The sequence below is a fragment of the Entelurus aequoreus genome, linkage group LG28 (assembly GCF_033978785.1).
Source record: "Entelurus aequoreus isolate RoL-2023_Sb linkage group LG28, RoL_Eaeq_v1.1, whole genome shotgun sequence".
In the NCBI taxonomy this organism is placed as follows: Eukaryota; Metazoa; Chordata; class Actinopteri; order Syngnathiformes; family Syngnathidae; genus Entelurus; species Entelurus aequoreus.
Window position 1 is genome coordinate 35572166 of NC_084758.1, and position 14468 is coordinate 35586633.

General features: G+C 33.8%; 1 protein-coding gene across 3 annotated transcripts in view; it reads right to left on the reverse strand.

The window, feature by feature from the left end:
- The window catches only part of LOC133644942 (relaxin receptor 1-like), a 111578-nt gene extending 102165 nt beyond the window's left edge, over positions 1 to 9413 (reverse strand). For all 3 annotated transcript variants that reach the window (XM_062039704.1, XM_062039703.1, XM_062039705.1), the window contains exons 1-2: positions 9256 to 9413; positions 6346 to 6483 (exon numbers count right to left, since the gene is read on the reverse strand). In XM_062039704.1, the coding sequence (XP_061895688.1) occupies positions 6346 to 6483; positions 9256 to 9376 (259 nt within the window). In that variant the 5' untranslated portion in view covers positions 9377 to 9413. The remainder of the gene's footprint in view (positions 1 to 6345; positions 6484 to 9255) is intronic.
- Positions 9414 to 14468: the final 5055 nt, after the last annotated feature.

Sequence of the window (14468 nt, forward strand, 5' to 3'; positions counted from 1 at the left end):
TTATTTCAATGTTTACCTAAGTTTGAAGCAAAAGTGCTAAATGAATATGATCAGCTGGACTCTCGACACAATTGACACAGTCTTTTCGACAAGGAAAAGAGGTTCGGGGGAGCCTGGCTGCCCTGATGGAACTTTTGCTGCGGGGTACGTGAGAGATTCCTGGAATAATTGGAGACTCATGTGCCTCTCAGTCCTTTCCATCGAGGACGTGGAAGACATCTACCTATTTGGAACCGTGATCGCAGGGCACCTGCTGATTGGGCTGGGCATTGCTCTGTGGTATCGTCAAATTCGGAAGACGATGGCAGCCACTCAAGGGGCCCAAAGGCTGTTCAACGCAATGGAAGGATTGGGTCGGGCTGTGGGAACACAGACTGGAGCGATTTCTGAGTTGAATCGCAAAATGGATATCATCTTGGAATCTTGGAGAAGTTTGCCGAGAAAGAATAATTCATTGAGAGAACCAGCACGGACACAGAGCAGGAATGACATTGTTTGGACTGCTCGAAGAAAAACAACATCTTAATCTACGATTTAACTCCCTCGAATGGCCTTGATGCTATCAGGAACAGGCTGTTCTGAAGAACTCCTTCAAAAACTTCTCAAAGATGGACGCTTCTGACCTTCCTTTTTTCCCCCAATAACACCTGGTGTCGAACATTGAGATCGGCCCCAGTCCACAAAGACATTTCAACATCTCACCCAAGTTAATTGGGCATACATGCACGCACCCGCCCCTCCCCAAATCAACGCCTTCACCACTGCTTAATTCCTCCGGGGTTGTGGGGGCTGAGTAGCGCTTTATAGCGGCAGCCGGCTCCCAGGGTCCCAACTCCCCCCTCCTCTGTTGAGAGTTGTTGTGATTACATGTATCATGTTTATGTGTGCCACGCTATGTGAGGTTTTTTCCTCGGACTCAGTCTGGACCCCTCCTAAAGTCCAGCCTTAGGTTGATATTTTTTTTACTCTTCCCCCTTTCCCAATGTCACCGTTTTCCCACCTTTTTAAGGAGCGCTGTAAGTGGCTGATCGGTTGGCGGTCCCGTCTTGTCTCCCTGTAACGTATGTCTGCTCTTAGTGGGACTGTGCCCAAAATGTCATTTCAGTTCTTATGTGTCTTGTACATTTAAGAATGGACAATAATAAAGCTGCTGTCTGTCTGTCTGTCTAATACTAATCGCCACGTTTGGCAAGGTGTGTTTTAAAGCAACACTTGAAGCGTGGCGTTTCCTTGTTTAAAGCGTCACCTTTACCTTTAGTTTTGAAGCCCAAATACCTCCATAATGTACTTCACCACACTCTTTATTAACCAGGAGAATTGTAGTTTTTTGCCATTCTTCCTCTCCAAGATGTTACTGCTTGTATGCACTTTGTGTGTGCGTTTTGACACATTCAACATCATGCACCTCGGCTCTCGAAAGACCAGTACCGGTACTTTTCAAAAGGCAGTATAGTACCGATTTCAATCAATTAGTATCGCAGTACTTAGTACTTTATTAGTACCGGTATCCCGTACAACCCTAATATACATCTGGGGGAGCAGCACCAGCAAAAGGGACTCAAACCAGATTGACAAACTGATCCGGAAAGCCGGCCAAACTATTGGCACGCAGTTGGAGGTGTTTGTGTCAGTGAGGGACAGGAGGACACTGGACAAAGTGTTTGTGTCAGTGAGAGACAGGAGGACACTGGACAAAGTGTTTGTGTCAGTGAGAGACAGGAGGACACTGGACAAAGTGTTTGTGTCAGTGAGGGACAGGAGGTCACTGGACAAAGTGTTTGTGTCAGTGAGGGACAGGAGGTCACTGGACAAAGTGTTTGTGTCAGTGAGAGACAGGAGGACACTGGACAAAGTGTTTGTGTCAGTGAGGGACAGGAAGACACTGGACAAAGTGTTTGTGTCAGTGAGGGACAGGAGGACACTGGACAAAGTGTTTGTGTCAGTGAGGGACAGGAGGACACTGGACAAAGTGTTTGTGTCAGTGAGAGACAGGAGGACACTGGACAAAGTGTTTGTGTCAGTGAGGGACAGGAGGACACTGGACAAAGTGTTTGTGTCAGTGAGAGACAGGAGGACACTGGACAAAGTGTTTGTGTCAGTGAGAGACAGGAGGACACTGGACAAAGTGTTTGTGTCAGTGAGGGACAGGAGGACACTGGACAAAGTGTTTGTGTCAGTGAGAGACAGGAGGACACTGGACAAAGTGTTTGTGTCAGTGAGGGACAGGAGGACACTGGACAAAGTGTTTGTGTCAGTGAGGGACAGGAGGACACTGGACAAAGTGTTTGTGTCAGTGAGGGACAGGAGGACACTGGACAAAGTGTTTGTGTCAGTGAGGGACAGGAGGACACTGGACAAAGTGTTTGTGTCAGTGAGGGACAGGAGGTCACTGGACAAACTGCTGGCCATCATGGACAATCCTGCCCACCCACTCCACCTGACAACTGAGGGACAGCGGAGTTCATACTCCAACAGGCTCCTTCAGCTTTGTTCCATTCAAGAACTCCTTCATTCCACACTCCATCCAGCTGTATAATCACTCGCCATACAGCAATAGATGATATCTGTCTATTACCTCTGTGGTCCCCAACCTTTTTGTAGCTGCGGACCGGTCAACGGGGGATATATATATATTTTTTTTTTATAAAGAAATACAATCATGTGTGCTTACGGACTGTATCCCTGCAGACTGTATTGATATATATTGATATATAATGTATATATTGTGTCTTTTATGTTGATTTAATAAAAAAATAAAATATATATATATTTTTTTTAATTTCTTGTGCGGCCCGGTACCAATCGGTCCGGTGGTTGGGGACCACTGTATTACCTGACGTGTGAGCTACCTCTCTTTGTTTATAATGTTTATTTTCTGCTGGATCTACTCTCTATTTTATGCTGCAGCTGTTACATGTACTGTAATATTGTACATGCTCATTGGGATTTATTTCAAATATTATTGAAAAATATAATATAATATATTAGTAAATATTATATACTGTATATATAAAATGTAAATATTACATGTATGTTATATTGTAAATTGCTACTATGGTACATTTTTAGTCTAATTTATACCTTTTGTTTTTGCCCTTATTTTGTGTCCTTGTGTGCATTATCCTTTCCATCCTTATCCTTTCCATCTTTTGTAACTGAGCTACTGTGTGGAACAATTTCCTTTGTGGATCAATAAAGTTTGATCACGTTTTAGTCTAATTGTATATATATATATACACACACACACATTAGTGTTATTATTGGCTCTATTTTAACAACAAAATATTAGTGTACATGAAACATATGTTTCTTATTGCAATTTGGTCCTTAAATAAAAGAGTGAACATACGAGACAACTTGTCTTTTAGTAGTAAGTAAACAAACAAAGACTCCTAATTAGTCTGCTGACATATGCAGTAACATATTGTGTCATTTATACACCTATTATTTTGTACACATTATGAGGTAAAAGTGGTAGAAAATAAATTATGAATCCACTTACTTACTGTAAATATCTGCTTACTTTTTCTTTAAACATGTTCTATCTACACTTCTGTTAAAATGTAATAAATTATTCTGTTGTTTGATACTTCACATTAGTTTTGGATGATACCACAAATTTGGGTATCAATCCGATACCAAGTAGTTACAGGATCATACATTGGTCATATTTATAGTCCTCATGTGTCCAGGGACGTATTTACTTAGTTTATATATAGTGTATATAGTGTAATGGCTATAGGGGTCCATTGATATATATATATATATATATATATATATATATATATATATATATATATATATATATATATATATATATATATATATATATATATATATATATATATATATATATATATATATATATATATATATATAATAAATATTGCCAGTCACAATTAACTTGTGCTCAGCTGGGAAAAGAAGTGTATATATATACTTATTATGTCATCCATTTATCTAATATTATGAACTGTTACAGGCGTAATCAATAATTATGCTAATATTAAAAATGTAAGTTAATAGAATGTGGGGATATAAAAAGCATCCGGGGGGGAAATTGACGTCACACACCACAAGGGGCACCTGTCAGCCACGGCGTTTTTTGCTAGGGAGCCACTTCATGGAAGAATCCTCATTTTTGACCTTTTTTGTGGAATTTCCATTGGCCTGTGGAGAACTGGGACAATAGAGACTCTTACCAGGAGGACTTTGAGTTGGATACGCATACGCGGTACCGTGAGTACGCAGCTGCGGCTTCCAAACATTTGATCGCTTGCCCGTACGTACGTGCCGCTATGTGCATGTCACGTACGTAACTTTGGGTAAATATATGTGCTGTATGAACTTTGCGGAGGTGAACGATACTTTGGGCTGTGGGATTGAGTGTGTTGTGCGGGTGTTTGATTTGTATTGGCGGGATACCGTGAGTACGTAGCTGCGCTTCCAAACATTTGATCGCTTGCTATAACTAGCTCGAGCTAGGAGCTAGGAGCTAGGAGCTAGCATAACAAACACCTAGGTGTTTGTTATGCGGGATTAATTTGTGGCATATTAAATATAAGCCTGGTTGTGTTGTGGCTAATAGAGTATATATATGTCTTGTGTTTATTTACTGTTGTAGTCATTCCCAGCTGAACATCAGGTCCCACCCGTGACTCCTTCATTTGCGTAATGGCAGAGACACCCGGAGAACTTGGGTACGTTTGTCTCAACATAATATCCATTTTTTAAAAAGGAGAAAATACTATGACAATAAAACTATTTTACTTGGTATCATTACAGTGGATGTTCGGTGTAGATCCACCTATTGCATTTGTTTACATTTAGAGGTGGTATAGTACCGAATATGATTCATGAGTATTTCGGAACAATACTAATACCGATATACCGTACAATCCTAATACACATATCTACATATATACATGTTTTTAGCTTCTTTTTTACAAATAAAAAATATAAAATGGCCCCCGCATGCGTTGACTTTTTAGTAACAAACAGTTGACAAGCCTGGTTTAGAGTTCCAGTGAATATGTGAGAAATAGCTAAAGTTCCCAACACTGTAACATTTACTGGTCCAGGGGCCGTACTTATCAAGCTTCTTAGAATGACTCCTAAGAAGTCTGCTAAGAGTTGACTTAAGAGTAAATAAATTCTTGGCTGAAAGCTGCACTTAAAAGTTAGTTATCAAGCGTCTTACTCACACTTTCAGCGAAGTGTAGGACTGAATCTTAAGTGTCACACTCAGAGCTGAATTACGACATTACTATGTGCCGTAAACGCAATTTTAGGTGACGTCATTTCTGTGTCCATAGAAATGACCAATCACGGAAGGGAATCCCTTGTCTAAGAATAAAGAAATATCTTGGAAATATTGAAGTGGACAATGGGAGTTTATATTTTGACAATAAACTACAAAATAATACAAAACAAACTAGTCCCCGCCGGCACTCACGCTACCGCTCCCTCTCTTCTCTCGCCCACACACTCACTGACGTCACTCACCTCACGGCCACACACATACGCTACTGTCATAACATTTTCTTTCCAATTCATTAATTAGGCAACTCATTTGAAACTGGTGTGGGGGGCTCTATATATACTAGCCCACTGCAGACACATGCAGAAATCAACAAGGAATCGAAAAGTATTAAATCCGTGACAAAATAATATCCGCTCTGTCTAAACGATACCGTTTGATCAGCTGCTCGTCATCAAAAAAAAAACCAACCTTGTTCCGTTCCCTGAACGTTGGCGCACGTCTCTCTCGCCTCAGTGCCATCCCCTGCTGGCAACTCCTAACCACTTAAGACACCTCTGAAGGTCTCTTAAATATCGTGGAGAGTAGGAGTGATTCTTAGACTTAAGAACGTTGATAAAAAGCTTTTATTCTTAAGTTTGAGAGTAGGACTAAATTTCGCAAATTCTCAGGACTTAAGTGTAAAATGGCACTCTAAGAAGCTTGATAAGTACGGCCCCAGGTGTGTACAATCACAGCTCATGAGCATTGCACACACAAAAGGGCATGCAGGGTTTACAAAAAACACTTTTAACCAGTCTAAATTCCAGCATTGAGGCTAAAAAAAATTGTGGAACCTCCGACATTTATTCAACATCAATGGAAGATAATAGAATATTTAGGATTGTGGAACAAAAAAGGGCTGAAGTCCAACCTCTGATTGACTCCTCTTTTATCTTGCAACATATTCATCAACCCAACAGGCTTCAACATTGGGGAGGTGGATAAAAAGCTGTGGCGGTGTTAATTCCCTGCAATTGTTCATCCAAGTGTGTGGTGGGATCGCCCACACGCCACAAACACAATACGCTGAAACAACAACTCACCACAGTTCTCCTCGTCCGCTTGGTTGCCGCAGTCGTCGGCGCCGTTGCAGTGCAAGACTTGTGGGAGACACTTGGTCAGGTTGCCGCAGGGGAAATATCCCAGTGGGCACGTGGACGCTTCTTCTGTCACGTTGGACGCTGCAATGAAGGAAGGAAGCAGAAAGGTGATTGTTAGGAAGACACCGTCTACTACAATCAAAACACTTTGAATAAAGTCCAATAGAATTGCAATTCAAAAAATAAAATACAATTGCATGAAATAAAATCAAACACAATTTCATAACATAAAACTGCATAGGAAAAACTTTAATAGCATGAAATCAAATTACATTCAATAAAATGTATATTTCTTTTTCTAATGAAATTTCATCAAATTGCATTAATCTTAATAAAGATTGCATGTGACACATTTTTAAAAACAAAAAAACAATTGCATTTAATAAAGTTGAATACAATTGCATACACAAAATATCAAATTGCATCAATCACAATTAAAATATTTTGCATAAAACAAAATAAAAAAAACATTGCATAAAGTTTAAAATAAATTAAATAAAATTGCACTAAATAAAACAACAAAACTGTTTTTTATAAATACATACAATAAACTAAATACAATAACATGAAATAAAAATGCAAAAAATAAAGTGAAATAGCATTAAAAAAAAAGTAATTTAATACAAAAATAAATTGCATTTAATAAAAATTAATAAAATTACATTAAAATAAAAAAATGTCATCAAATAAAATTGCATTAAACATTAAATTAAATTGCATGTAGTAAAGTTAAATACAATTTCTAGAAATAAAATACAATAAAGTTGAATTAAATACAATTGCATAACATAAGATGGTATGAAGTTTGCATGAAATAAAACGGCATAAAGTAAAATTGCATAAAATAATGTTGAATGAAATACAATTGCATCTAATGAAGTTACATACAATTGCATGAAATAAAATAAAACTGTTTTCGATAGATGCGCACAAACACATTCAATGCCATAACATGAAATAAAAATGCATAAAATAAAGTAAAATTGCATAAAATAAAATGTAATTTAATACAGTTACATTAGTTACATGAAATAAAATAATTTGCATTTAATAAATAATTTATAAAATTACATTAAAATAAAATAATGGCCTGAAATAAAATTGCATTAAACATTAAATTAAATTGTATTTAGTAAAGTTAAATACAATTTCTTAAAATAAAATACAAAAAAATTGTCATTCAATACAATTGCAAAACATAAAATGGTATGAAGTTTGCATGAAATAAAACGGCATAAATTAAAATTACAGAAATTAAAATTGCAGAAATTAATGTTGAATCAAATAAAATGTCATCTAATGAAGTTAAATAAAATTGCAAGAAATAAATCAACAACACTGTTTTTTATAGATATACGCAAAAACATTCAATGCCATAACATAAGATAAAAATACATTAAAAAAAGTAGAATTGCATAAAATAATATTTAATTTAATACACTTACATTAGTTGCATGAAATACAAGAAATTGCATTGAATAAAATTGAATACAATTACATTAAAATTAAAATAAATTGCATTAAATAAAATTGCATTAAAAATGTAATTAATTGTATTTAGTAAAGTTAAATACAATTTCTTAAAATAAAGTACAATACAGTTGAATTAAATACAATTGCAAAACATAAAATAGTATGAAGTTTGCATGAAATAAAACGGCATTAATTAAAATTGCATAAAATAATGTTGAATGAAATACAATTGCATCTAATGAAGTTACATACAATTGCATGAAATAAAATAAAACTGTTTTCGATAGATGCGCACAAACACATTCAATGCCATAACATGAAATAAAAATGCATAAAATAAAGTACAATTGCATAAAATAAAATGTAATTTAATACAATTACATTTAGTTGCATGAAATACAATAAATTGCATTTAATAAATAAGTTATAAAATGACATCAAAATAAAAAAATTGCCTGAAATAAAATTGCATTAAACATGAAATTAAATTGTATTTAGTAAAGTTAAATACAATTTCTTAAAATAAAATACAAAAAAGTTTAATTCAATACAATTGCATAACATAAAATGGTATGAAATTTGCATGAAATAAAATTGCATGAATTAAAACGGCATAAATTAAAATTGCAGAAAATAATGTTGAATCAAATAAAATTGCATCTAATGAAGATAAATAAAATTGCATGAAATAAAACAACAAAACTGTTTTTTATAGATACGCGCAAAAACATTCAATGCCATAACATAAAATAAAAATGCATAAAAAAAGTAGAATTGCATAAAATAATATTTAATTTAATACATTTACATTAGTTGCATGAAATACAAGAAATTGCATTGAATAAAAATGAATACAATTACATTAAAATAAATGGCATGAAATAAAATTGCATTAAAAATGAAATAAAATTGCATTTAGGAAAGTTAAATACAATCTTAAAATAAAGTACAATAAAGTTGAATTAAATACAATTGCAAAACATAAAATGGTAATAGGTTTGCATGGAATACAATTTCATGAAATAAAACGGCATAAATTAAAATTGCATAATATGTTGAATGAAATGAAATTGCATCAAATGAAGTTAAATAAAATGGCATTAAATAAAAGAACAAAACTGTGTTTTATAAATATGTACAATAAACATAAAATAATACAATATTATGAAATAAAGGTGCATAAAATAAAGTGTAATTGTTACGGCTGGGTTTACGCTCCCGGGATGCAAACGGACGATTCCGGACATGACTCGCAGGTAGGAACGTATTTTAATCTTGGAAAAACAACGAAGCACCAAAAACAGAAAAATAGGACTAAGGAAGAAAGTGTCGATCGCACTGGATGCTAGCTTAGCATGAGTTAGGAGGCAAGCAACTTACGTAACAGTGGCGTGACGCAAACAAAGAAGTGACCGGCAAAGGCAGGCTTGATTAGTGTCTCTGATTGGAAACAGGTGAGCGTCTCGAACACAGGAGGCAGGTGAAAATAATACGTAACCATGGTGACTAAACAAACTCAGGAGGTGCACAAACAGGAAATGAGGAGTCCAAAAAAAAACAGAAAACACAAAACATGATCCGGACCACGGATCATGACAGAAATAGCATAACATAAAATGTCATTTAATACAGTTACATTAGTTGCATTAAATACAATAAATTGCATTTAATAAAAATGTATAAAATGACATTAAAATTAAAAAATGGCATGAAATAAAATCCATCCATCCGTCTTCCTCCGCTTATCCGAGGTCGGGTCGCGGGGGCAGCAGCCTAAGCAGGGAAGCGCAGACTTCCCTCTCCCCAGCCACTTCGTCCAGCTCTTCCCAGGGGAGAAAAAATTACATTAAACATTACATTCAATTGCATTTAGTAAAGTTAAATACAATTGCTTAAAATAAAATACAATAACGTTTATTTAACAACAATTGCATAATATAAAATGTTATGAAGTTTGCATGAAATAAAATTGCATGAAATAAAACAACAAATCTGTTTTTTTATAGACACGCACAAAAACATTCAATGGCATAACAAAAGATGAAAACGTACAATATAAAGTAAAATTGCATACAATAAAATGTAATTTAATACAGTCACATTAGTTGCATGAAATAAAAGAAATTGCATTTAATAAATATTATTACAATTACATTAAAATAATAAAGTTAAATACATTTGCTTAAAATAAAATACAATATAGTTTAATTAAATACAATTGCATAACATAAAATGGTATGAAGTTTACATTAAAATAAAATTGCATGAAATACATGGACATAAAGAAAATTTGCATAAAATAATGTTGAATGAAGAAAAATTTAAGTTAAATAAAATTGTATGAAATAAAACAACAGAACTGTTTTTTATAGATACGCACAAAAATATGCAATGCCATAACATGAAATAAAAATGCATAAAATAAAGTAAAATTCCATAAAATAAAATGTAATTTAATACAGTTAAATTATTTGCATAACATAAATTGCATTCATGAACAATTAATAATATTAAATTAAATTAAAATTGCATAAAATAAAATTGCATTGAAGAATTGCATGACAGAACGTTGCTTGCAACATTAAAATGAAATGCATTTAGTAAAATTAAATAGCATTGCATAAAATAAAATACAACAACGTTTACTTAAATACAATTGCATAACATATAATTGCATAATATTTGCATAAAATAATGTTGAATGAAATAAAATTGCATCTAATGAAGTTAAATAAAATTGCATGAAATAAAACAACAAAACTGTTTTTTATAGATACGCACACAAACATTCAATGCCATAACATGAAATAAAAATGCATAAAATAAAGTAAAATTACATAAAATAAAATATAATTTAATACAGTTAAATTATTTGCATAACATAAACTGCATTTATTAACAATTAATAACATTAAATTAAATGAAAATTGCATAAAATAAAATTGCATTGAAGAATTGCATGACAGAACGTTGCTTGCAACATTAAAATAAAATGCATTTAGTAAAATTAAATAGCATTGCATAAAATAAAATACAACAACGTTTACTTAAATACAATATCATAACATATAATTGCATAAAATTTGCATAAAATAATGTTGAATGAAATAAAATTGCATCTAATGAAGTCACATAAAATTGCATGAAATAAAACAACAAAACTGTTTTTTTATAGATACGCACAAAATCATCCAATGCCATAACATGAAATAAAAATGCATAAAATAAAGTAAAATTGCATACAATAAAATGTAATTTAATACAGTTAAATTATTTGCATAACATAAATTGCATTTATTAACAATAAATAATATTAAATTAAATTAAAATTGTATAAAATAAAATTGCATTGAAGAATTGCATGACAGAACGTTGCTTGCAACATTAAAATAAAATGCATTTAGTAAAATTAAATAGCATTGCATAAAATAAAATACAACAACGTTTACTTAAATACAATTGCATAACATATAATTGCATGAAATTTGCATAAAATAAAACGGCACAAAGTAAAATTGTATTTAATAAAGTTACAAACATTTGCATAAAACATAAAGATAGCATTAACTAATGTTGAATTAAGTAAAATAGAATTTAATGAATTTAAATAAAGTTGCATCTAATGAAGTTAAATAAAACTGCATGAAATAATTGCATGACAGAAAAATGCATGATATAAAATAGAATTTCATTAAATGAAACTGAATAAAAAATACAATTGTAATTGAAAAAGTTAACTTAAATTGTATAAAATACAACAAAAATGCAATAAATTTCATCAAACAAAACACAATAGCATGAAATATTAATCTCCACCGGGATTGAGATTGTAAAATGAATACAATGGAAAATACATAAACGTGCTGGTTTTATATGGAATATTCTCTTCCTTTGTGTGGCTAATGAACAACTCAACGTGTGTTATTCATACAACACCGTTAACATCAATCACAATATTCAACATCACATACTTTGACATCAGATGTCGTTTCCCTTAGAAATTGTACGCTATGAAAAGACAGCAGTATTGGCATACAGATAGATAGATATTAATGCAGCATAACAGCGGCGCATGGACTTCATTTATAAGTAAAGGTAAGACCATAAAAACGTTTTTTTAATTAAATGTGCTTTTTTGTGTGCTACAGTTTGTATGTGTAAAGTTAAAGTTAAGTTAAAGTAGCAATGATTCAATCTACTAATACAAGTTTCAATCAGTCAATCAATCACTTCTTGTGGAGCTCCGTTAATTGTTGACAGCTTCAGTGGAAGTTGCTAAGGCATATTTGTACAAATCACATGCATTGATTAAAATGGGAGGTGTCCTGTATAAAAGGAAAATATTTCAGCATGTGTGCAATAATCCAAGTGTTTTATGTGTGAGTCTTTATAACATGGCAAGTCACGATGAAGGCCATCAAAAGGCCAATTAGTGTTCCGATGATGCAAATGACAATCAGATGGGACATGAATGGAACATGTTTGTGACAAAGAGCAATCATGGTGACCCTGGAGAGAACATTTGCATTGCAGATTGATTGATGTAATTGTTGATGGATCTTATAATCATCGCCACCACCGAGGAGCGCAGGCTGGTAGTCATAGGCACGCCATGATTGAAGATTGTTCCCCACATTTTAAAGCTTAGGTTTTACAACATTTAACTTCAATCATGATCTGGAGTAGTGGTTCTTAACCTTGTTGGAGGTACCGAACCCCAACAGTTTCCTATGCGCATTCACCCAACCCTTCTTTTGTGAAAAATTTAAAAAAAAATTCTTCAAATTCAAGACAAAGTTATATGTTTTTGGTAACACTTTAGTATGGGGAACATATTCTAAGTAACAAAGACTTAATTCAGAGTTATTTGGTTAGGGTTAGGGTTAGAGGGTTAGGGTCAGGGTTAGAGGGTTAGGGTTATAATAAGGCCATGCCGAATTAGGCATTAATAAGTACTTAAAGGCCTACTGAAATTTTTTTTTTTTATTTAAACGGGGATAGCAGATCCATTCTATGTGTCATACTTGATCATTTCGCGATATTGCCATAGAGAACAACGACGATAAAGTTGCAACTTTTGGTCGCTGATAAAAAAAAGCCTTGCCTGTACCGGAAGTAGCGTGACGTAGTCAGTTGTTCGCCTCCTCATATTTTCCTATTGTTTTCAACGCAGCTAGAGTGATTCGGACCGAGAAAGCGACGATTACCCCATTAATTTGAGCGAGGATGAAAGATTTGTGGATGAGGAACGTGAGAGTGAAGGACTAGAGTGCAGTGCAAGACATATCTTTTTTCGCTCATGACCATAGGTGAGGATGGGAACGTAGATCGACCGGTAAATTGAGAGCTTTGCCTTCCGGCTCAGCTCCTTCTTCACCATAACGGACCGATACAGCATCCGCATTACTGAAGATGCCGCACCAAACCGCCTGTCGATCTCACGATCCACTTTTCCCTCACTTGTGAACAAGACTCCTAGGTACTTGAACTCCTCCACTTGGGGCAGGGTACCGTAAGATAAATAATAATAATAATAATAAATAATAATACTTTCATTTAACCTAACTTAACTTTATACCAAAAGCACTGCTTTGGAAATCATGTGTACCGCTTTCAGAGATCACATCTAGTTCCCCTTAAACATCCTCATGTTGCACAATGAAATGTAAGCATAGGATGAAGTGTGCATTCCTGTAACTTTCTCTAGTAACAGCATTCCATGATTAATATCAATAAATTAACATTAATAATAAATGACAGTAACATAAGCACACGTATGACTGAGGAGTCATAGTGTAACTTTGTGTGGTGTTTGAGTTGTCCGACTTTTTGTGTGGCCATAAACGCACCAGTGGCTTAGTGGTATGCGTGTTGGTGACAGATGACAGGTTGGTTTTGGCCTGGTTTGTACAGCAGAAAATGACTAGTTTTTCCAGATAGAAGTTTTTTACTCATGTTTTTGGTGTGGTTATGGCCGAATATAAACAGTTTTGCTTAATAAAGTGATGGATATAATTCCTGTCCTCGAAGCATCTCGATAGACGTTACAATAATTGAACGGCAGGGTTTCCCACACATTCATTTATTTGTGGCGGCCCGCCACGAAAGAATTACGTCCGCCACAAATAAAATAAAAAATTAAAATAAAAAAATTACAAAAAAATATATATATATATATATATATATATATATATATATATATATATATATATATATATATATATATATATATATATATATATATATATATATATATTTTTTTTTTTCTTTTTTTTTTCTGTCCTCTCCAGCTTGTCAGGCAAATCATATAGTTGATGTAGATGCCCATATCGGCTGTTCAGATTTACTTTACAAAAGAGAAGTGTAGGATACTTCTCTTGTTGCCTTGTTTGTGTTTGACTTTATTAAATGTATTTCTATTAGAAACACAACATGTGTATATAACAAAGGGTGCAAAGTCTGCAGGCAGTAGGAAACACATGGTTAAGTGTAGGGAGTAAAACTGATGGCAGTCTAAAGTTCAAGATTTTTGGAGCTCTTTGTTCAGTGGATCAGATGTTTGATGAAGCTCTGTGTCTATCTACCACCACTAC